Source organism: Procambarus clarkii, chromosome 45 (genome assembly GCF_040958095.1).
Source record: "Procambarus clarkii isolate CNS0578487 chromosome 45, FALCON_Pclarkii_2.0, whole genome shotgun sequence".
NCBI classification, from domain to species: Eukaryota; Metazoa; Arthropoda; class Malacostraca; order Decapoda; family Cambaridae; genus Procambarus; species Procambarus clarkii.
In genome coordinates, this window is record NC_091194.1 from 13,577,604 (window position 1) to 13,601,291 (window position 23,688).

Sequence of the window (23,688 nt, forward strand, 5' to 3'; positions counted from 1 at the left end):
CAAACTGATAATAATAATAAGTAATAAGAACTGTTATAAGTTATTATAAGTTGTCGAAGCTGTAGTTGTAGAAGCTGTAGTTGTAGAAGCTGTAGTTGTAGAAGCTGTAGTTGTAGAAGCTGTAGTTGTAGAAGCTGTAGTTGTTGAAGCTGCAGTTGTAGAAGCTGTAGTTGTTGAAGCTGCAGTTGTAGAAGCTGTAGTTGTTGAAGCTGCAGTTGTAGAAGCTGTAGTTGTAGAAGCTGTAGTTGTAGAAGCTGTAGTTGTTGAAGCTGCAGTTGTAGAAGCTGTAGTTGTTGAAGCTGTAGTTGTTGAAGCAGTAGTTGTAGAAGCTGTAGTTGTTGAAGCTGTAGTTGTAGAAGCTGTAGTTGTTGAAGCTGTAGTTGTAGAAGCTGTAGTTGTAGAAGCTGTAGTTGTTGAAGCTGCAGTTGTAGAAGCTGTAGTTGTTGAAGCTGTAGTTGTAGAAGCTGTAGTTGTTGAAGCTGTAGTTGTAGAAGCTGTAGTTGTCGAAGCTGTAGTTGTAGAAGCTGTAGTTGTAGAAGCTGTAGTTGTTGAAGCTGTAGTTGTAGAAGCTGTAGTTGTAGAAGCTGTAGTTGTCGAAGCTGTAGTTGTAGACGCTGTAGTTGTAGAAGCTGTAGTTGTAGAAGCTGTAGTTGTCGAAGCTGTAGTTGTAGAAGCTGTAGTTGTAGAAGCTGTAGTTGTAGAAGCTGTAGTTGTAGAAGCTGTAGTTGTCGAAGCTGTAGTTGTTGAAGCTGTAGTTGTTGAAGCTGTAGTTGTAGAAGCTGTAGTTGTCGAAGCTGTAGTTGTTGAAGCTGTAGTTGTTGAAGCTGTAGTTGTAGAAGCTGTAGTTGTCGAAGCTGTAGTTGTAGACGCTGTAGTTGTAGAAGCTGTAGTTGTAGAAGCTGTAGTTGTCGAAGCTGTAGTTGTAGAAGCTGTAGTTGTCGAAGCTGTAGTTGTAGAAGCTGTAGTTGTAGAAGCTGTAGTTGTAGAAGCTGTAGTTGTAGAAGCTGTAGTTGTAGAAGCTGTAGTTGTAGAAGCTGTAGTTGTCGAAGCTGTAGTTGTTGAAGCTGTAGTTGTAGAAGCTGTAGTTGTCGAAGCAGGTGTCGAATCAGCTGTAGAAACAGAAGTTGCAAAAAGCAGTTGTAGAAGTAGTTGTAGAAGCAGTAGTTGTACTAGTTGTAGACGCAGTAATTTAATACTCAGTTGTAGAAACTGTGGGTGTAGAAGCAATGTTGTAGAAGAAGTTTTATAATAAGTCTCCATTACTATTATTATTATTATTTTTATTATTATTATACAAAAATCTCGTTTTCGGCAAAATAGTCATAAGAATATATGTTTCGTGGAATATAATTGATAATATACTTATATAATATTCCCCGTTTATTGGTGTATATGCACAGACAGTTGACTGTAGTCTTGCGTTTAGGATTAGATTATATTATGCTTGCGTGTTGGCGGGTAACCGTCCAAACATTGATAAGTCTTAAGTAATTATCAAAAGGAGGCAGCAAGCCTAGAGGGGGTTACGTAGCTCCTTAAGATCAACAGCACACTATGAATACTCTGATCTTTGAATATCCGTGAATTCCTTGGTTTAATATTGAATATTTTAATTCCCCTCTAAACATTGAGAATGCAAGGATGTCTGATCAATTTTTAGAGGATGAGTAGGAGAGGTAGACAGGCAGACCAAACTGAATTCGTTCTTGTATGTTTAGCGTTTTTGCCGAGTCGTTCTCGTAAGTGTAGCGTTCTTGTTGAGTCATTCTTCTGAGTATGACGTTCTCGTTAAGCCGTTCTTGTAAGTACGGGTTTCTTACTGAGCCGTTCTTGTAACTGTGAAACTTTCTTTGTTGAACAGGTGGACGATACGGCGTGAACCAGCTGGGAGGTCACTACGCGAACGGCCGACCGCTTCCCGCCATGACGCGCTGCAGGATTCTCCAGCTGGCTCTCCTCGGCTACCGTCCCTGCGACATCTCCCGCCATCTCCTCGTCTCCCACGGCTGCGTCTCCAAGATCCTGGCCAGGTTCTCCGAGACGGGTTCCATTCTCCCAGGAGCCATAGGTGAGATGGGGGGGTGAAGGAGGGGGGTTATAATGAGGACTAGAGGGGTAGTTAAGACGGCTAGAGGGGCAGTTAAGACGGCTAGAGGGGCAGTTAAGACGGCTAGAGGGGATGTTAACAAGGCTAGATTGGTAGTCAAGAGGGGTTGTTAAGACGGGCTAGAGGCATTGTGGAGAGGGCTAAAGGGGTTGTTAATAACCCAAGATGGATTGTTATGACTAGATGGGTTGTTAATAAAGCTAAAGAGGTTATAGAGAGGGTTAGAGGGGGTTGTATAGGGGAGATAGAGGAGGTTAATTGTTAGGAAGGCTAGAGGGGTTGTTAAGATGGATAGATGGGTTAAGAGGACTAGAGGCGTTTGTACAGAAGGCTACAGGGGTCAAGAAGGCAAGAGGTTGTTAAGAGGGCTAGAGGGGGTTGTTAAGAGGGCTAGAGGGTTTTTTAAGAGGGTTGTGTATATGAATGAGGGGAGGCGGTGGTGTGATAGGTCACCCCTTTAATGTTATTTAATTTAGTTGCATTTTTCGTTCAAAAATTATACTAAAAAATACAAAATAATATTATCGTATAAATTACAATAATTATTACGTTATTATTATTATTACTAGTAGTAATAGTTGAATTAGTAGTAATAGTATCAGTAGTAGTAATATTTGCAGCAAGAGTAGTATTGTTAGCAGTAGATATATGATAATATTTGATTTTTAACAAAATACATCAATGGCTCTGATTACAATGTTTGCAAAATAATAATATAGGCTTCCAGTCCCTAACAACGGGAATTATTTGATTTAACAGGTGTTTCTAAGCTCTGTTTCGAAATAAAGTTGGTCTAGGGAAGCTGTGTGTATGTGTGTGCTGTGTTGTGTTAATGTTCCATTCAGGTTCAGAGTGCTTGAACACATCACATGTGACTGTACTATCGCTGCCTCAATAAACAAATAGTATCTCTCTCCCTTGTGTGTGTCCTTACAGGAGGCAGCAAGCCGCGGGTGTCGACTCCAGGTGTGGTCGCCTGCATCAGGGAGTACAAGCGGCAGAACCCCGGAATGTTTGCTTGGGAGATACGCTCCAGGCTGGTCAGGGACGGCGTGTGTCCCCAAGCCCACCTCCCTTCCATATCCTCCATCAACCGGATCCTCAGAGCTACCCACACGCCCCGGCCGGATGGAGTGGATGTCGATGAAAGCGTGGCTGGAGGAAACGACCACTGTCTTTCTGGAAGCACCTCCAGTATGTCCACTTCGAGAGATCTTGGAGGTATCTCCAGTATGCCCACTTTGAGAGAACTTGGAAGTATCTCCAATATGCCCACTTCGAGAGATCTTAGAAGCACCTCCAGTTTGCCCACTTCGAGGGATCCTGGAAGCATTTCCAGTATGCCCACTTCGAGGGATCCTGGAAGCATCTCCAGTATGCCCACTTCGAGGGATCCTGGAAGCATCTCCAGTATGCCCACTTCGAGGGATCCTGGAAGCATCTCCAGTATGCCCACTTCGAGGGATCCTGGAAGCATCTCCAGTATGCCCACTTCGAGGGATCCTGGAAGCATCTCCAGTATGCCCACTTTGATGGATTTGGGAAAAATCTCCATCTCTTGTTCAAGATACCCGAGCGTCACAGCCGCTTCAAGCGTAAGCCGTGATTCTGCGTCAACCAGCACCGCCTCCTTGGCCTTTGCTACTTTACCGTCGACATGTAAGACGGACCAGTCAGTCTGGACCTACACTCTTAATAAATCTTACCCCGTGAATATGGGTAGCCTACCAGACAACACCAACACAAGAAAGACATTGAATCATATCACAAACGTTACTACCAACACCGATGCCGCAAGCAGCTGTAAGGATGCTTCTGGAGAAGTTGAAGAAACCTCCAGTAGCGCTGTTGAAACCTGTGCAATGCAAAAGACTTCTCACAAACTCGGTGCAACTAGGAAACCTGAGAATCTCGATTTTAAATCCCAAAGAAAGCGTACTCTGTATGGCCAATACGTTTCCCAGCAGCAATTTCGTTCGCCAGATGTCCACGACTTGGGAGAAGTCGATGACGTCGCCGTTGATTATTGCGTACCAGTAAAGAGAAACAGAGTCCAGAGTGATCCACAATACAACTCCCCACACGGAACCTTTAGCTGGAAAGGTCCAACGGAAATCTACGACCGTACTTCCAGAAACAGTGAGACATCAGAAAATCCTTCACGAAATTTCAGTTTACCGACACACATCCGTAGTGATCGCCTTGCGTTTCATGAACTCGGAGGACCTGAGACTGTTGATAGTCGACTTAACTTTGATAGAGAGATTCTACCCGGCCTCGCCTCTCACAGTTGGCATCAGAACAATTCGAATCGTGGCTTTGTGTTTCCTCAAACATTGAAACAGCCATGCTTTAGGCCTGACGGTGCTAATTTCCCTAGTTTACTGCAGTCAGGAAGTAATCAAAGTGTAGCTACTGCAGAAAGGTTAGGGATAATTTCATCTAGATTTGATGACTATTTTAATAAGTTTGATGAAAAAATTGACTCTTGCAATGCATTTTCATTCACGCCTCGTCATGTTGCTCATTTAACCAAGCACTGGATTAACGGCATTGATGAAGGTAATGAACCATTACAAAACACTTTGTATTCTGGGTCACTCTTTGGAAGAGAGGAGCCAAGCTCCCAAGAGTGTCAAGAAAGTTACAGAAATATTTGGGGAATTTCTTATTTTCCTGTTACTAATCATCAAGTGATTTCTCAGCCACAGAACTCCAATGATAAAGACACGTGCATTTGTCCCGCGGAAGCCAGCATAAACAATAATAATGCCGCGGCGGAGGAAAGTAAAGATAATCAAAAAAGCTCTTCAGGGTCCAGATCAGGAATTTCCAAAGGAGATCAAGCTCCCAAGGTGGACAGAACGTCTCACAGTGCTCTTGGAGAACTACGACAAGAAATAAGCGAATGCCCATCCAAACTTGGCCTCAAACAGTCGTCTGATCATGAAAGTTACTCGTGCCGTAGCGTCCCTTGCAGCAGCATTGACCGTGGAGAATCTAATCCTTTAAATAATAAGGATTTAGAAGATAGCATTTTTCACAGTACTTCGTCAACTTCTCACGAGTGTCTAACAATTGACGCTGAATCTTCGTCTCTTAAATCTGACGGAACAACTTCTAAATTATCTCATTCATCTACAGAATGTAAATATAAAAACAAATGCACAAAGGAATCATTACACAATTGCAAAATCCATGGTGAATATCCACTTATGAACCTTGAGTCCTTATCTACAACAGAAAATCAAATGTTAAAATCCTTCCTTGATCAGACAGAGCCAGTTAACACCCAAGTGCCAGCTGTTGGATGTTCCTCAGAATTTTCCAGAGATAGTACATTGAACATAAATAATTTTATCAGCAGCTCTTACATAGTGAGGCAAAATCGTCGACCAGGGTCCCAGATGTCAATAATGATTTGCCATGTTAACAACGATATCACTTCTCCCCAGACAGAGGAAGCTCACAAGAAAATAAAAGTAGCAGCCCAGGCAGAAGATTCTGCATATTGTAAAGAAATTCTCGATAGTAATAAATCAGGAACAACTGGCAGAGGTTCCCTCAACAACATTGAGGAAAGAGAGAGGGAAGCCACAGGGCAAGACAATGATATACTTGTGAACGTCCTAGAACTTATTGAAGGCCATCAAGACCTGGGCGCTGTTGGTGATATAACGATACCTGACCACGCAGAGGGAGGGGAAGACAGGTTGTGTAAAATCATCAAAAATGGTTCTCTCCACCATTCCGAAGTAGCATCATTAGGGCACCGATTACCAATAACAAGAGTTCCACCGTCCTCAGTGAAAACCACGCATACATTATCCGTATCCAGACACCACACAACCACCTTATCCACGTTCGCACACCACGCGACACCTGAGGGCTCTCTTCCCATTCATACAAATGACATCCGGCTTAGTACTCCAACAACAACCACGGAGGGAACAGCCAGTAGCGACGCGGAAAGCAAGACTCCGCCCAGGAAGCTTCACACGTTCATGATCAGGGACCTTCTGGCTCACTGAGAATGCATGCTTCCACGCAGGAAGCTACAGACGTCCTAGATCAGAGGACCTTCTGGCTCACTGAGAATGCATGCTTCCACCCAGGAAGCTACAGACGTCCTAGATCAGAGGACCTTCTGGTTCACTGAGAATCCATGACTCCACCCAGGAAGCTACAGACCTCCAAGATCAGAGAACCTTCTGGTTCACTGAGAATGCATGACTCCACCCAGGAAGCTACAGACCTCCAAGATCAGAGGACCTTCTGGTTCACTGAGAATTCATGACTCCACCCAGGAAGCTACAGACGTCCTAGATCAGAGGACCTTCTGGTTCACTGAGAATGCATGACTCCACCCAGGAAGCTACAGACGTCCTAGATCAGGGGACCTTCTGGTTCACTGAGAATGCATGACTCCACCCAGGAAGCTACAGACCTCCAAGATCAGAGGACCTTCTGGTTCACTGAGAATGCATCACTCCACACAGGAAGCTACAGACCTCCAAGATCAGAGGACCTTCTGGTTCACTGAGAATGCATCACTCCACACAGGAAGCTACAGACCTCCAAGATCAGGGAACCTTCTGGTTCATTGAGATCGAGCTTTAAGATGCTTGATCTACGGAACAAATTACCGAGTCATAATAACCCTTGGGATCACTATATTCTTTCAAGCGTCGGGTTGACATGTATACGAGTTTGGGTGGATAGAATTGGAGTTGCATTGTATGGTCCAGTAGACCTTCTGCAGGCTCCTTAATTATGTTAAATTTATAAATAATACAGACAGTAAGTCACAATAACATGGCTGAAAATTAGACACCCAACCATACATCTGGAAAGAAATGAAGTGATGGCGTTTTGGCGCGTCCTGGATCAGTATCATTATCACATCAACGTCATGAGTGATTCAACGTCAAATGAACGCCACTCATGGATATTGTGCCCACTGGGATAATAATCCAAGGTGGACTGACACGCCGTCATTTCCTTTTTTTCATATTAAAGGTAAAACCACAAAAATATCTAAATATTTTTAAATGCGAAAGGTTTATAGGGAATCGAACCAAAGGGTTTTGTACATTTTCGCATTTTATAAATGGAGAGTCGAGACAACTGAGTATCCAAGTACATCCTTAAATACGATTATCAATTCTTGTATATATATATATTATTATATAGGGTACCCGGATGTGTCTCACCCCCTCTTCCTCCTGGTCGAGGCCTGGTCGACGACCGGGCCGCGGGGACGCTAAGCCCCGGAAGCACCTCAAGGTAAGGTAACCTCCTATAGCATCACTAATAACACTATAAGAATACTTCAGTTACTCTTCGTCAATACAATCTACTGTGTTCGTTAATACAATCCATAAAGTCTACGGTAAAAAGTAATTCCTTTGGGGTTTAAGTAATGACAATTTATATTTTATCTTGGTATATTTCTAGATTTGAGTGGGGGTGATGTTGGTCCAGTGTCACATTGGCACTCTCTCCCCGACGGTGGTTTACTACGAGGTGAACAACGGCATCAGATGAAAGGGACCGTGCGCAAACGTTTCTGTCCCGCCATGAGAATTGAACCAGGGACCTAGTAGTTGTGGGCCCACTGTGCTACAAAGGATTGTTATATAGGTTGAATACAAGTATCATACAAGATATTCTGACTATATCTATATAAATTTGTCCCCGACGGTAATCAAAACCCACTAGTTAGATACGTACCCAACAACAATTATTTTGACAAATTGGTTGATACTTTAGCCCCAAACCTCAAAGACACTCAGGAATCTGTACACCAGTTCATTGACAGTTGAGAGGCGGGACCAAAGAGTTAGAGCTCAACCCCCGCAAACACAATTAGGTGAGTACACAGACATCTCCATTTATATAGTCAGAATACCTTGTATGATACTTGTATTCGACCTTTGTAGCACGGTGAGCCCACAACTACAAGGTCCCTGGTTCAATTCTCATGGCGGGTCAGAAACGTTTGTGCACGTTCCCTTTCATGTAATGCCGTTGTTCACCTAGCAGTAAAGAGGTACCCCAGAGTTCCAGAACTGATATGAATTACATACTGGGAAAGGTTGACATAAAACTGGCATACCGTAGCCTCGATAACCCTAATTAACCCAAACTTTAGCTAACAAGAAGTTTAGCAAAGAATCCTAGTAAAAACGAAGCCTAGCAAACAAAGGGCCTAGTTAACAAGAAAGATCTAGCTGGCTATAAAGCCTTCAAATCCTGAATTGCACGCATTACGGTTTTTTTTTCAAATTACAGTAATTGTTGATCTAATTTCATTTACGGGAATAAATTCAAACAAAATTATATTTGTATATTTTCATTTCACTTTGCATGGTGAAAATCCACAATCTCTTTTAGTGTCAAACAAATTTTATCAAGTGGAATCGGAGCCAGAATAAAAATGTAATGAAACCAATGGTGTTTATAGGCCTACCTAAATAATAAAAAAGACAATATTTAATATATGCAGTAATTTTATATATATATATATATATGTGTGTGTGTGTGTGTGTGTGTGTGTGTGTGTGTGTGTGTGTGTGTGTAAATTACGATAATTAACGTAATGAAAAATGTGTGTGTGTCAGACCATGGAGGAAGAATTGAAACATGAATTTCCTTAAGTACTTTCGTATATTAATACATATTCAGAAGGAATGAAGATGTATTAATATACGAAAATACTTAAGGAAATTCCTGTTTCAATTCTACCTCCGTGGTCTGACACTGTCATATATATATATATATATATATATATATATATATATATATATATATATATATATATATATATATATATATATATATATATATATATATATATATACTGTAAATTGCAGCATTCATCCAGGAAACTAAAAGGTATAAAAAGTAGATTTGGTACTTATTAAAAACATTTTAGTACCATAAATATTAAATTCACTACTTAAGTAAAGACAGATTTAATACATGGTGGTGGTGAGAAATTATATATTACTGATGGCAAGAAATGAGTGAACCTCAGCCTGATAAGATGAAAGAAACAAACTCTTCCATCTTGTCAGTGCTGAATGAACTGTACTGCACACATACGGATCACAGTGCCACTCTGAGAGCCACATGTTGACGCTGAAAAGGGAAGCGGCAACACAACCCAAAGGTCTAATCTGTAATTCTATTGTAAAGCTGCACTGCAATCCAAAGTGTCCAACTCATACCGCAAATCTTACATTGTAACCTCTTGGTTTAGGTTTCATTTCTGTCTAATTGTAATCAGACAAGATACTGCAGAGTAATTATTCTCTAAACATGCTATGACCTTCAGTGCAACCGTAATTTAAAGGCCACACTACAACATAGTGAACAACATAATACTGCAAATATTCAAAATCTGGCATTGTGAGTAGAATGATGCAGTTGGAGGAAGCAGTTGCATCAAAAAGAGTGAAATGAAACCCTAACAGATCACAATGCAGAAGCAGTTAGTGCTATGCAAGTCTAAGAACAGTCATGTTGCACTCCTTAAAACAACAACTTTTAAGAGTCATGCTGATGAGCATCCATTGCTTCACATCTAATGCATAAATCATGTCTTAAACTTGCAAAATGACAACAGTACACTCTGTAAACAAACCCAAGAGTGAGCTCCACATATACAATTGCAGCTTCTATTTAACAACTTTCATATAAACAATGTGATGATGCACAAATCTTCAATGATAATGCCTTGTACTGATAGTTATATTTTTGGCTGAGTTTTGATATACTATAGTTTCATGGAATTGGACATGTCAATTTTGAGGCCCCAAGTTTGAATCTCTGATGAATTCAAGTTAACGAAATGTTATTACCCATGCTATTGGGATTTGCATCTTATATGACATGGATGAAGAAGTGCATTACCGCCTGATACCTTAGTGGTTCTCCTGCGAGGGTTTCAAGTCTGAGTTGGGTACCTTTAGGTACTTTTGAGTCTTCCTTATTATGGGCGTCCATGCATCCAGTTCGAATCCCTGGTGATGCAAGGGAAAAAAATGTTATTACCCACTCTATTGCAGTTTGCATCTTATAGGATCTTGCCTGATCTGTGATGATGATGCCTGCAAACTCTTCAAGAGTTCACGTGTATAAAATTTTTAAGAGTTCAAATTATGGAAAGTATGATAATGACAAGCACTGTGATAATCTTTGTTTGCCAAAACAAGCATTTCTTAACCTTCAGGTTTACATGCATCAAGTTTCAAGTGACGTGATTATTAGCTTCTAGTCGTAAATGAAATGAATCTAACAAGATTCCTCCCATCTACACAATTCTCATGCCAGAAATATATGTGCAATAATCCAGAAAGAATTTCCAAATCATTACTATATCCAAAATTCAGCCAAGAATATTGTGGTTTTTAAATCACAGGAAGATGAACAAGTACAGTATTACAATGACTGACATACTAAATTCTTTACTCTAAAAACACATGATAAATTCACAGCTTATCTGTTGTCTTTCCAAACTGCTGTTTGCAAAATAACACATACAGTATATGCTTTCTAGTTTGCATGCTGCGGGCCTCTAAAAATCGTTATCCACGACTGGCCTCTTTTTTTTTTTTCAAGTTTACATATACTCATATGCACAATTAGAATGATACATCTTTCTTTCCCAACATAAAATGCATTTCAGGACACAATCTGGAATACATTGCTATGTTAAACAGTTACAAATTCTATCTACACTAAAATTAATTCAAAGGCTTTTGTATAAAATTATACTGAAATGACAAAAAAGGTCTGCAACTGTATGAGTTACTTTTCAGACTCCACATGTTCACTACTATTGCAAGGTATAACAAGAAACCAATATAAAACCAGCATTGAATGTTATGAAATGCCTCTTTCTAGGGAGGGGGTGCGGGGAGGGACGATCAGTGGTTTCCTGTACCTCCAGGAAGCCATTGAGTGGCCCCTTCAGAAAATCACAGATATATTTTAAACTTCAGAGCTGTCTACATTGTAGAACAGTATTGGCATATATGCAATATACGAAACCCCACACATTAACTTACACATCATACAAACTTGTACTTGTTTGTCTTGTTTTAACCAACCTCACTCCCACTCACACAGATTAAAAAAAAAAAGGTAAACAAATCACTGAGTAACTAAGGTAATTCATTCTATGCTCTTAGTTCCATTTACAAATGAGGAGTTTATGTGAAGCTCTTGTCAATTTTGGCACGTCCACTATCATTCAGTGCCAATATACGTAAACAAAATAAAAAGTTATATTTTGGAAATTACAGTAAATTCCTTCCAGTCTTACCAAACTACTTATCTTGATGTGACAATCTGTCAAAATCCAATACATGTATTAAACATTCTGTTTTTCAAATTACAAAGTTGCAAAAACCCCAAGTGATCAAAAGAGCATGAATAACACAAGAAAACAGAGCCTAAAATGGGTAGTATTATATTTATTAGTATTAAAATCACACACGACAGTCTTGAGATTTGGCCCTTCTTGAGGGATTTGTCTTCGAGCACTGCAGAAATGATCACTATTTCTGGTTTCCAGTCCAAATCCTGCAACACAGTGAACTTAAGTACAACTCTAGTCATTTTTAAGTCCCATGACCATTGTTATTGGGAATGACTTTGGTAAGGCCACTGAAAATATTTTACCTAAACTCTCCATCAAGATTTACAAGAGTTTAAGTGAAATTTAAGGTAATACTGAGCTAGCAGGTGGCATATTTTACCAGTGTGTCAGCTGCAATATGTCAGTAAAATATTATGACCCCTAGCTGAATTTCCACCACTGCCACCTCTGTCAAAGAATATGATCCAAGCCGGGCACCTACTTCTGCCTCACTGTCAAAGAATATGATCCAATCTGGGCACCTTCATCTGGCTCACTGTCAAAGAACATGATCCTAGCTGGGTACTTTCCTCTGGCTCGCTCATCAACAGTGACAACACAAACCTCATATTAATTTAAAACTCCCAATCACTAAAACTTCAAAGTGACATCTTTATTTCCAAATGGTAAATTAACTGGCATCGGTGAGCCTGGAAACCTTGGATACCAACAAAATTATTAGTCCTATAAATGCCAGCTTAGTATATTCTTCAGGAACATATATAGCTCACTAGCGTGCATGACATAACCAACAGAGATTGCAACATAATAAGAGTCCACTATTACACAAAATACAATGATTATATAGTTTGTATAAATACAATATTGCTTGAACATAGTGTAATAATAATAATATACAAAAAATGGCTGTCCTTAAAATAATACAAAAATATTTTTTTGGTTTTTGTATGAGATCTTTATATTTTTTTCTTATTAGGAAATAAACTATCTTTTCACATGAATTTCTACCATATGGCATACCAGAATGCAATAAACCTTTATATGCATCAGCCACTATCAATAAATACTGAAACACTCGAAAAACACACGCACACACTCGCTAGGAGCTTAAACACCGAGCCCCAATATCATGACCTTATCACTTTGCTACATTAGGAAAGCAATCATTATGCATTTCACAAGGAACATAATCCTATCTTTACTTGATTTAAGTTTACCCATTGGTGGATTTTTCACAAGTCACTCAGAACAATGATCTGGTTTCCTAATGTCACCCATTCATGTCCTGAATATAACAGTCTCCTTGAAACAGTAAAATGTATGCATAATTTTTATAAAATAATACCTAGAAAGTACTTCACTCTCCTCCATATCTGTTCCCATATACAGTACTGTTAAACCACTCCCTTAAAACAAAAGTATATACTAACCATTTAGAAAGTAAATATCAAATGAAAGTGCTAGGCCAGAATGGCTCTATAGAACCCCGTTTAGAAAGGGCAATCACGATAGAAATATACTATCCCACAAATTCTTAAGCAAGAAAATTATTTTCCATTCTTGTGCCATAAATCTTGTGGCAAACCTTTAGTTCACCAATCACTACCCATGAAACTAAGGACACATTCTACAGCCTTGTCAACTGATTGCTAACCAAAAACTGGTAACACACTGGGGAGCCGGTCGGCCGAGCGGACAGCACGCTGGACTTGTGATCCTGTGGTCCTGGGTTCGATCCCAGGCGCCGGCGAGAAACAATGGGCAGAGTTTCTTTCACCCTATGCCCCTGTTACCTAGCAGTAAAATAGGTACCTGGGTGTTAGTCAGCTGTCACGGGCTGCTTCCTGGGGGTGGAGGCCTGGTCGAGGACCGGGCCGCGGGGACACTAAAAAGCCCCGAAATCATCTCAAGATAACACTAATCTTAATTAAAGAAAACAAACTATATACTGTAGAACAAGATTTTAATGCTATCACATGACTGAGGGGAAACCTTAATGCCTCTCTCTCACCTGCAAAGAGTATAGGTGGTAAATTTATTGAACAATAAAGATTCATTCTCACAATTCGTATAATATTTGTCAAACTCTCCAGGTAAATCAATCAAAAGAATACATCTCAAAACATTCATGGAATCACTCAGAAATTTTATGTAATCTAATCACTACATTTCTGGTAATTACAGTACTCTTATCAAATCGTGTATGATTGGCATCTCACACACCGAAATTTGCCCGCTTCCCCTACACATATACCACTCCAATCTATTCATCAAACATGTTAAAACAGTTTGTCTCAAAAATGCTAGCTATCAGCCCATTCCACTCATGATGACAATGGTTGGTAGCACTGCACATCCAAATATTCACTAGGCATAATAAGTTGAACTTTTAAAATAAATATATCATAATTAATGTTGCCCCATTTCCAAACTGTATGCATTAAAGGGGTAAGCATCAACTCAAAGTAAAAGGGGAGAAAAGTTAATGAATTAAAATGTCTAAAAGTAAAAGAAAATCTGAGAACAAAATACCAAAGTACAGTTGCTCATGGAATACTGTAATCCGACAATGAATGCAATGTATAATATTGAGTGAAACATCACTGCAAGAAATGAAGTGAAAGTTAACTTTTTAAGTTTCTACAAGCACAAATGACTGCATAATAAATACAATATATTAAGCAAATTAAGACAGGCACTAAAGAATACCATTAAGTGTTAGCTTCTAATTCAATCTCTTTAGAAAGTTCTGAATCATAGGTATAGGTACTATTATACCCTTCATTGCATATGTTAAAACAAAATAATGATTAAAGAGTGAAATAAAAAAAAAAGGGGTAATGATAATATAATCAAAACAGCATGTCCACAAATAATATGCCAAACAATAAAAAATTTACAATAAAAGATACAGTACCATGAACCTAGTCCTAACAATTAATTACGATAATTCTGCAAACAATGCCACACATAACTAAAATATATATATGCTAATGGACAACAATTCAAAAGCCTATGCCCAACAGCAAATGCCAGCCACCTATCTATGTAGAGAATGTATCTGTTCTGAGCTACCATTTCATAAACATAGTTTCCAAGCAATATAGCATGTGCAGCCCTCTGTCATTAATAATATTTTCTTTATGATCCGGTTATTGGAAATGATGATTCTTCTAGAAAATGAGCTGTTTGGCCACACACAATAAAATCCCAATACCTGTACTGTGATATATCAAATCTTTGAGCAGAACAGTGGAATGAACCTAGCTATACACAAACTGTCCAGGTCAACCCAGACGCATGCCTTTCCAATGGACAACAATGTGCGAATTGGCTATATTGCTTTTAGAATATTGTGGTCCATAAGTAAGGTGCACATCTGAGGTGACCCAAGATGCAATCCACAACAGTCAACTAACAACCAAGTACAGTATCTATTTCCCTGCGAGGTGAACAGAGGCAGCAGGTGTAAGAAGACTTGCCCAGCTGTCGAATTCAGGAGGAATTAGTTGTAAGACAGCAGTACTTGCCACTGCACCAAGCAGCATTTGCCGCTACACCAAGCAGCACTTGCCACTGCACCAAACAGCACTTGCCACTGCACCAAGCAGCACTTGCCACTGCACCGAGCAGGACTCACCGCTGTGCCGAGCAGTACTCGCAGCTGCACCAAGTAGTACTCGCCACTGCACCAAGCAGTACTTGTTGCTGCACCAAGCAGTACTTGTTGCTGCACCAAGCAGTACTTGTTGCTGCACCAAGCAGTACTTGTTGCTGCACCAAGCAGTACTCGCCGCTGCACCAAGCAGTACTCGCCCCTGCACCAAGCAGTACTTGTTGCTGCACCAAGCAGTACTTGCTGTTGTACCATTCATAGAGCTACATGCAGTATTCCTGTGCCAAACCCCAATAACCTTGACCAAGAAGGCTTTTACATAATCAACTTCCATTCACAGGGAATGAGACATTATTGTTTTCAGCATATATGAATAAACAAAAAAGAATGAGCAATATTTTTCCATGTATTGAGCCACATTTTTATCAAATATAAAACATTAAAGTATGTACTGTATAATATATATATATATATATATATATATACAGTATAAATAAATAATTCACAAGTAAATCAAAATAATAATCTGCCACTTCGATTGGCATTAATAAATTGTGATGGATAATATTGGTGGGGAAATTATATATATATAAATGGGTATATTTCAGAAATTAATCCAACCTGTGCTACAAGACATCTGAATGATTTTCTTTTACAGACTGCACACCAATTCATGACGCTATCTAATTAAATAATCTATGCACTTAAAGGTACAATATATATTACATTTTCAGAATGCAAGCACAAAATGTACAATTTGGCAAGGTATAATAACAATCTTTTACACATCCTTGTATTCTAATGCCCTGGAATACTTGCTCTTGAAGCTATGAATTAAGGTAGCTTCTTTGACTTTCACTTTAAGCGCATTAAAATTGTTTTATTCTGCAGTACGAGTATTTCTTGAAGCGGAAACTCATTACTGTAATTCCCATTTCCAACAGTCAATCATCACTGTGCCCTCACCTGGGAAAGAGTACACAGTACCTACTCCTCTACATATCCTATACATTATAAACACGTATTGCATTTAATCCCACTTTCTACTGTAGCTATTTTGTTCTCTTAATTTAACTCCTATTATTGGGGACAGGCAGCTTGTAATTAAGCTTATAGAGGTCTCCGTAGGCAACTACAATGATTTTCCTCAAGATGCAACTCACGTTTGCCAAATTCCTAAGTACCCATTTTATTGCAAGGTGAATAGAGGCCTCAGAATAATGAAAATGTGCCCAACTGTTTGTCCTGTCCAAGGAACAAACCTGGGAATGTTGAGTGCAAGTTGAAGAAGAAGACTGCTTTATTTGCCCTCATATTTCAACTCTTACCTACGGAACTAGTCCCAAAGCAAATTTATAGTTTTTTATTTCTTCCATGATTCTGCATAATTCCTTACTTTGATCTCTAAAATAATTAGATCAACAAATTGTGCACAAGCCACCACATTCTACTTAACATGTACCTCAGAAAAATCTGTAGCAGCTGCAACGAGGGTCTGAACCTATGTGGTGGGTGTTCCCACGGATTTTCTCATTGATGCAGTCACGCTGGCGTGATTACTCTATGTGCCTCTGATGTTAACGCTGACATGCCTAATCCTATGTCTTCTCTCTTTCTCAGACTTAAAATAGCCCTCCTGTTACCATGTACTTTATCAACCTTTCTTACCACTTATTGACACTCCCAAACTTCACTGGGAGTGTTATTAATGTGTGGGATGTTCATATATGTGTATGTTATACAGTATATACGATGTCTGCACAAAAGTGAGTTATCCACATGCAGGGAATTTTGTGTACATGTTTATGTAATTCAAGTTATATGTTCCTGTCTCAATAGTTTGTGTGCATAGGACACAGATAAAGACAGGTAAATACATAAATTGATAGATATATGTACAAATATCTCTTGAACTTAAGGACTCGTCAAATTTAAGCATGGCATCCATCTTGGATGAAGACGACTCAAAAGTAATTTACAGATCAAATTTTTTTTTTTTAATTTTCATGCGAGAAATCTAGTATTACCTATATACAAAATGCCCTAAGACAAACTATTTATTTTTTCCAGTCACTTCAACTGACTTTCAGATTTTTAACATCAGTCCCAAGTGATAACAGCCCTGTGATTCATGTGACAATTACCTGCATAAACCTATATACATGTCCCAATACAGGAGGGATGTTTTTTGAACCACATTTATTTTTAGTATATTAATTTTTATTCTCAATGGCTACTTTTGATCTAAGAGATAAACTAAAACTTGATTAGCCATCTCTCGCTTTCCCTTTGATGAAACACTTTCTTTTAGAACTTTCCTAAAGCTATGAGATACAATTTGGCAATGCTTCTTCATTTTTTTAAACATGTTTTTCTTCTATTCAACTGATAAATTAAACATTTTCTTAATTGCACAGTGAAACCACAATTGTCTAATGCATCTATGAGAAAATATTGGAGCCGCACAATGGGGTCAAACCCATCACAGTCCAGTTGGCAGTGCATGTGCATGAGGAGTTCAGGGATGTGTGCATGCTCCTGTGAAATTCAAGGATGCGTGCATGCTCCTGAGAAATTCAAGGATGCGTGCATGCTCCTGAGAAATTCAAAGATGCGTGCATGCTCCTGAGAAATTCAAGGATGCGTGCATGCCCCTGAGAAATTCAAGGATGCGTGCATGCCCCTGAGAAATTCAAGGATGCGTGCATGCTCCTGAGAAATTCAAGGATGCGTTCACCAGAGAAGTTCAAGGATGCATTCACCTGAGGAGTTCAAGGATGCGTGCCCCTGAGGAGTTCAAGAATGCACGTGCCTGAAGAGTTCAAGGATATGAGTTCGATACCATTAAAGGCTTCAATATTTGTTCATTTTCTCAATTGTTCTTAACTGTGATACAATGCCATCATACTTGCATTACTAACTTATTGAAGAGCATCATAGCTAAAAAGCATGGAAATTCTGAGAGCAGATGCACAATTATGTAATTAATAAATACACTACACTATGAAATAAATTAAACATGAAAAAAATTTCATTCAAACTTGAGCTATGGAAAATGTAATATAAAAGGATGTTTGCATCTGTAATGTTATTAAATAAAAAAATATATTCCAGCAGGTGCTCATTACAAAAAAAATAAAAAAAAATCATGCAAATTATAGTACTTTGAATGTGGATTAGTCCCTCTACATTTTATTTTGAATAACCTTCCTTGAAAGATCAACTGTATAACAAGGAATTAATTAAACAGTAGCAAAATAAGTTTTAGTACAAAAAAATATTTTATGTAATTGCTAAAATAAAAACTTTGATTCTGAATTTTAACAAATACTTTTAACATTTGCCCTTAATGATCTATAGTTTTAATTAGCTTTGATGTTTCAGAGTCAAAAGTTTAACTGTGTACAGTACATTTTTAGTTCTAAAAAATAATTGAATATTTTTGCTGATCAAAGTAGGCAGCAAAATTTTTTTGTGGACAATATTTTCTTTAAAAATAACAGTTGCTTTATGCTTAGAAAGTTTACCTAACAAGAGAAACATTCAAAATCCAGAACAGCAATTTGATCTCTATTCAAAAATATATTTTATATAATCAAATACCAGAGTTTCCATCAACATTTACAAAAGCTAACAGTCATTTTAGAATTGTTCCCAAACTACATGTGAAGATTTTGTTTACACAGTAATTGCCATTGAAAAGTGTTAATACAAACAGCATAAATTAAAATCAAGATTAGTGGTGATCATCACATGTACATTAGGGCTCTTGATGTTACTGGTTAAATTATGTTATGTATACCCTGTGGCACTTTCTTCAAGATATCAATCGCCGAGATATTGCATCATCATTAGACATTCCACTTCACAATATAGCTTAACGAGATTTAATGCTCTTAGATTACCAGCGTATGGAATTATCTTATCTACTGGTTTAAGTGCACTGAATAAGGACAAAAATAACTATTTCAAATGGATATTGTGATGAGATTCTGCCTGGAAGTTACCATTCAAGACCATAACTTATAACACTCTAGGAACAACGCACAACCAATGTCATCCTTCCTCTCTAAGGAAACTTTAGCAAGTTTAATAACCAAATACTGTATATAAATGTGCCTTGTTTTTACTCTGTATCTTCACATAAATGCATCTAGAGAAAACATCTTTATTGTGAAAACATTCCTTCATATCATTCCTATTTTTCCCTAACTGACATTTTTCATGTACAATGCATTGTATCCAATTCCAATATTAAAAATAAGGTACATATACAATTGAAATCACTCCTACTATTGAAAACCTTACATTCTAAAAGTTAGGTAATTTGTATAAATCAGTCAAGCAGTTGAAAACCATATTCCATTCTCAACAAAACTGTTAAAAAGTATAAGTATAGAATATTAATTTATTAAAGCACTTGGGTTTATAAACTGCAAACAGCTTGAAAACTACATGCCAATAGCATTTGGTATTTACCTACCAGAAACAGCCGCACTTGGCCAATGAAAATTATACTAGTTTTCTCCACGCTAAGTATATTCCGCTCTCTGCTATCTCAACTGTTCAGTTACGTCGCACACTCGTGTAGTTGCCTAACTGAACCTCTGGCAAGTGTGCTAACAACTTTATATCTTAACACTAATAAGAAAAGTATATGTATATTAACAATAAAGTTTGAAAGACTTGATTGGAAACTAAAATTATTAACATTATTGGGAACTCCTGGATAAATTTTAAAGATTTTCAAACCTACAATACCTTTGTAATATTTGAAAAGATTCATGTCATAGGAACATTATATATGATATAAAATTTTCTTTCTAATCCAGCAAGTATTGTGTTGTTGCCAAAAACAACAAGACCTTATTTTCATCCATGCTGAAGCTTAAATAATTGTCCAAGGGAAACAGACAAGTATTATAATTATATTTACACAATTTTACCCTCAAACTGACCTCTTATTTTCAATGTTTTCTTATTTTATGAATCTATTTAGTTCTGCAACTTTATCAAACTGATCAACAATTGATAATAGTTTGAAGTTATACAACTTTCAAAGTTTCTAGAATGATCCAATACTTTGGCATTCACACAGCAACTTAAGAAACAAGTATGAAGCTGTGATCCTAAGATAATTCTTGGCTAAATAACCAACAGACACAAAATTTTGCTTTGGATAGACAAAATTGCATTAAACTGGAGCTCAATATACGACGATGACTGCAATTGAAAGATTAAACATTAAATGGCAAAAATATTTATAGGAAAATGATACTCAATTGTTCTTTCCAAGCTTGTGGACTGGAAGGCATTGATCACACTCGGAAAACCTAAGTAAAGGAGCCACTTTCCTGGCATTGATGGCCTATTTCAACTGATGCACAGTGACTGTTGCCAGTTATTAGTTTTCCGATGTTGCAGTTGTAATCGTTGTTGTCAATGGTGAACAAGGAGAATAGCTCACATGACAATCAAACCCAGTATCTATAAATCTTTGGCAAATGTTTTGAGGCTTGTTGAGGTCCCTACAAGTGCATTAAAACAAAAAAAAAAAGACAAAAAAAATGACGTAGAGGGCAGTTCATTTAAAGTAATTAGATACAAATAATTATACAAATAAACCAATTCACACAAATTGGCTCTTTCTTGAGCCATTTTTTTTTCACTTCCTAAACATTTTGACTACAGAAATTTTGCAAGTCCTGAGCACTTAATATACTTTAAATAATTAAAATTTCTACATCTGCCATCAGCAACAGGCAAAACTCAATGTATACATTTTAAGCTTTAACTATAAAATATGATTCATTGCAATACTTGATATTAAAAAAAAAAAGTTCTTTCCGATTTCTTTGCCTGATTTTACATGCAAATTACTTTAAATAATCTCAAACTTCCATGCAAGACATGCTTTTCTTCCTTCCATTCCCACATAGGCCTAAGCTGCTCTCTTCCAATAAAAATACAAGTCTTAAAAAAATGCTTGGGCCTAACAGGTTCAGCTTACTGGAAAATAATTTTCAATGTACAGTATTTGTTGGTATATTGACTGGAAATAATCCAGCATAACACTACATTTATTTATTTATATATATATATATATATATATATATATATATATATACCTGTATATATATATATATATATATATATATATATATATATATATATATATATATATATATATATATATATATATATATATATATATATACATACACACACATACATATATATATATACATACACACACACACACACACATATTTACTAAGAATTCTATTGACCCAGCCAGGATTCGAACCCCCTGTCGCCCAGGATCACATCTCGGCATACAGAGAACCATAACCACTAGGCTAATGATTCATGGGATGACTGGGGTTCGAATCCTGGTTGGGTCAATGCAGTTCCTAGTGATTAATGGCTCTCTTCATGCAGCCTTTGTCATAGTGTATGTATGTATGTACTGTATGTTTGTGTATATGTATTATATATATATATATATATATATATAAACACACCTTTGAATGCAAACAGGCAAGACCTTCAACTCAAAAGATCAAAGCACTTGAAAAAATAAATAAACTTAAAAGTAATACCACAAATTAAAAAGAACAGGGCTACCAAACCTGTGTAATAATCTGAAGTGAAATATATGTACTAATAAAATATTTACAAGTTTCTTTGTGCCTGTTTTACATTCAATATATCAATGAATTATAAAATAAGCCTAATACCATCAAAATATGGCCTTTTCTGGTCAAAATTATTATTCATTTGACCTTGGAAAATGTAGATGGTATAGTATTTATGAATAGGAAAAATTAGCTTATACAGAATACTACCAGTTATAAAATAAAATACAAATGTTTAAAAATGTTCTCGAAACAAAATGTAGTGTTTACTTTTCTTTGTTATATATTTCCTTGTATAACTAACCATTCACTACACAACCACAAAAAATCAACGCAAAACTATCAATTAACCTCAGCCTAATGGCCAATTGTGTCATATGATTATCCTAATAACCATTTCAGGCTCAATATAAGCTATAAATGATTATAAGGGACAGCTATCAATGCTCTCCACTAGCCTCCATACTATTATCAATTGAAGCACATTTCTGCGATGAATCTCTCCTGACACAGCTCAATCCGACAAGCAAAGAATATCTTGTAGCGACACATCACCAAGTGTTGCAAGCACACTAGCACCATCCATCTCGTCACTTTTTCCATGAAGTTGATACGTATCAAAACTTGTAATCATCTGATTTTCAAAGTAAAATTTTCACACACACACAAAAATAATATTAACAGTACTGGAGCAATAGTGGATTCTTTTGGTAATAAGTAGTTTCTTATAGTTCTGTGTGGTTCTACATTTTCTAAGATGCTGTCACCCTCCTAGAACCAGTACTATGCTGCTTCTTCACTCTCATATAAAGTTACAGATGCTATATGTCCATTAGCCATTACCTGAAAAATATGAGAATGTGTGCATTGCAAGAAGATGTATAAACCACTTAATCTTTATGTGATAATATTTTCAATACTGCAATAATCTAACTGCCATAAAATGATGGGGGTAATTGCAATAATACCTCCTGGAGAAAGTTAATCTATTAAGACATTGAAGCATTATTTGAAAATTTTAAGAAGGTCATCAATGAACTTGAGAAATGGAAAAGGAACTAGATGGATGACAAAGGCAGTAAAACTTTTAATAAATATGCACATACTGAAGAAAATTTCCATCCACCAGGAGTCGGAGAAATTGTGAGATTTAAAGAAAAAGCATTAAATTCAGCTAAAAGACATTTTTAGCTGAAAGAAGCCAAGGAAAAAAAATTGCACAAAATATCAAGATAGATCCCAAGTCTTTTTAAGCTTATATATGCATTAAAACTATGACAGAAGACTCAATGGGATCCTTGAAGGATAAAACCAACCGAGTTATAACCAACAGATAAAAAGACAATGAACACTCCGAGTGAATGCTTTACATAAGTGTTCGTACAAGAAAGATTGAATAACATCCCCATATCAATACGAATGTTTGAAGCAGTGAAAGAGTTACATGCAATATATATTCGGGAAGAGCACTGATAATTTAAAGGACTCTAAAGCTGGAGGTATGGATGGAATTGAATCCAAAATTGTAAAGGAACTGGCTGATGAACTGTATCTCCACAAATTACTATTCGAAAAATGGCTAAATCAGCTTTTCTTAATCTGGGTTCCATGGAACCCAGATTAACTAGCGGTTCCACAAGAGAGTGACTGATAAGTTAAATAGGCTAATTCTAATCATATGCAATTGTATTTCTGAGTCATTATTGTGAGTCTGGTTGACCAGACCACCTACCAGGAGGACTTGTAAGAGATCGGTCCACGGGAAAGTTAATCCTCAGAATCAATGACACACAACAAACAAGATGATTAACACAAAGAAAGCAAAAGATTGTCTTAAATGGAAATTAATCCGACTAGAAAAATATTGAGAGTAGAGTACTGCAGGGCTCCACTTAATGCCAATCCTTTTTGTTATATTCATCTATGATGTAGATGAGAA

At 37.4% G+C, this 23,688-nt stretch overlaps 1 protein-coding gene across 2 annotated transcripts in view; it reads right to left on the reverse strand.

Annotated features, from left to right (window-relative positions):
* Nucleotides 1-21,338: 21,338 nt before the first annotated feature.
* Nucleotides 21,339-23,688, reverse strand: part of LOC123769783 (PHAF1 protein CG7083) — a 45,808-nt gene continuing 43,458 nt past the window's right edge. For both annotated transcript variants that reach the window (XM_045761035.2, XM_045761034.2), the window contains exon 9: nucleotides 21,339-22,592. In XM_045761035.2, the coding sequence (XP_045616991.1) occupies nucleotides 22,533-22,592 (60 nt within the window). In that variant the 3' untranslated portion in view covers nucleotides 21,339-22,532. The remainder of the gene's footprint in view (nucleotides 22,593-23,688) is intronic.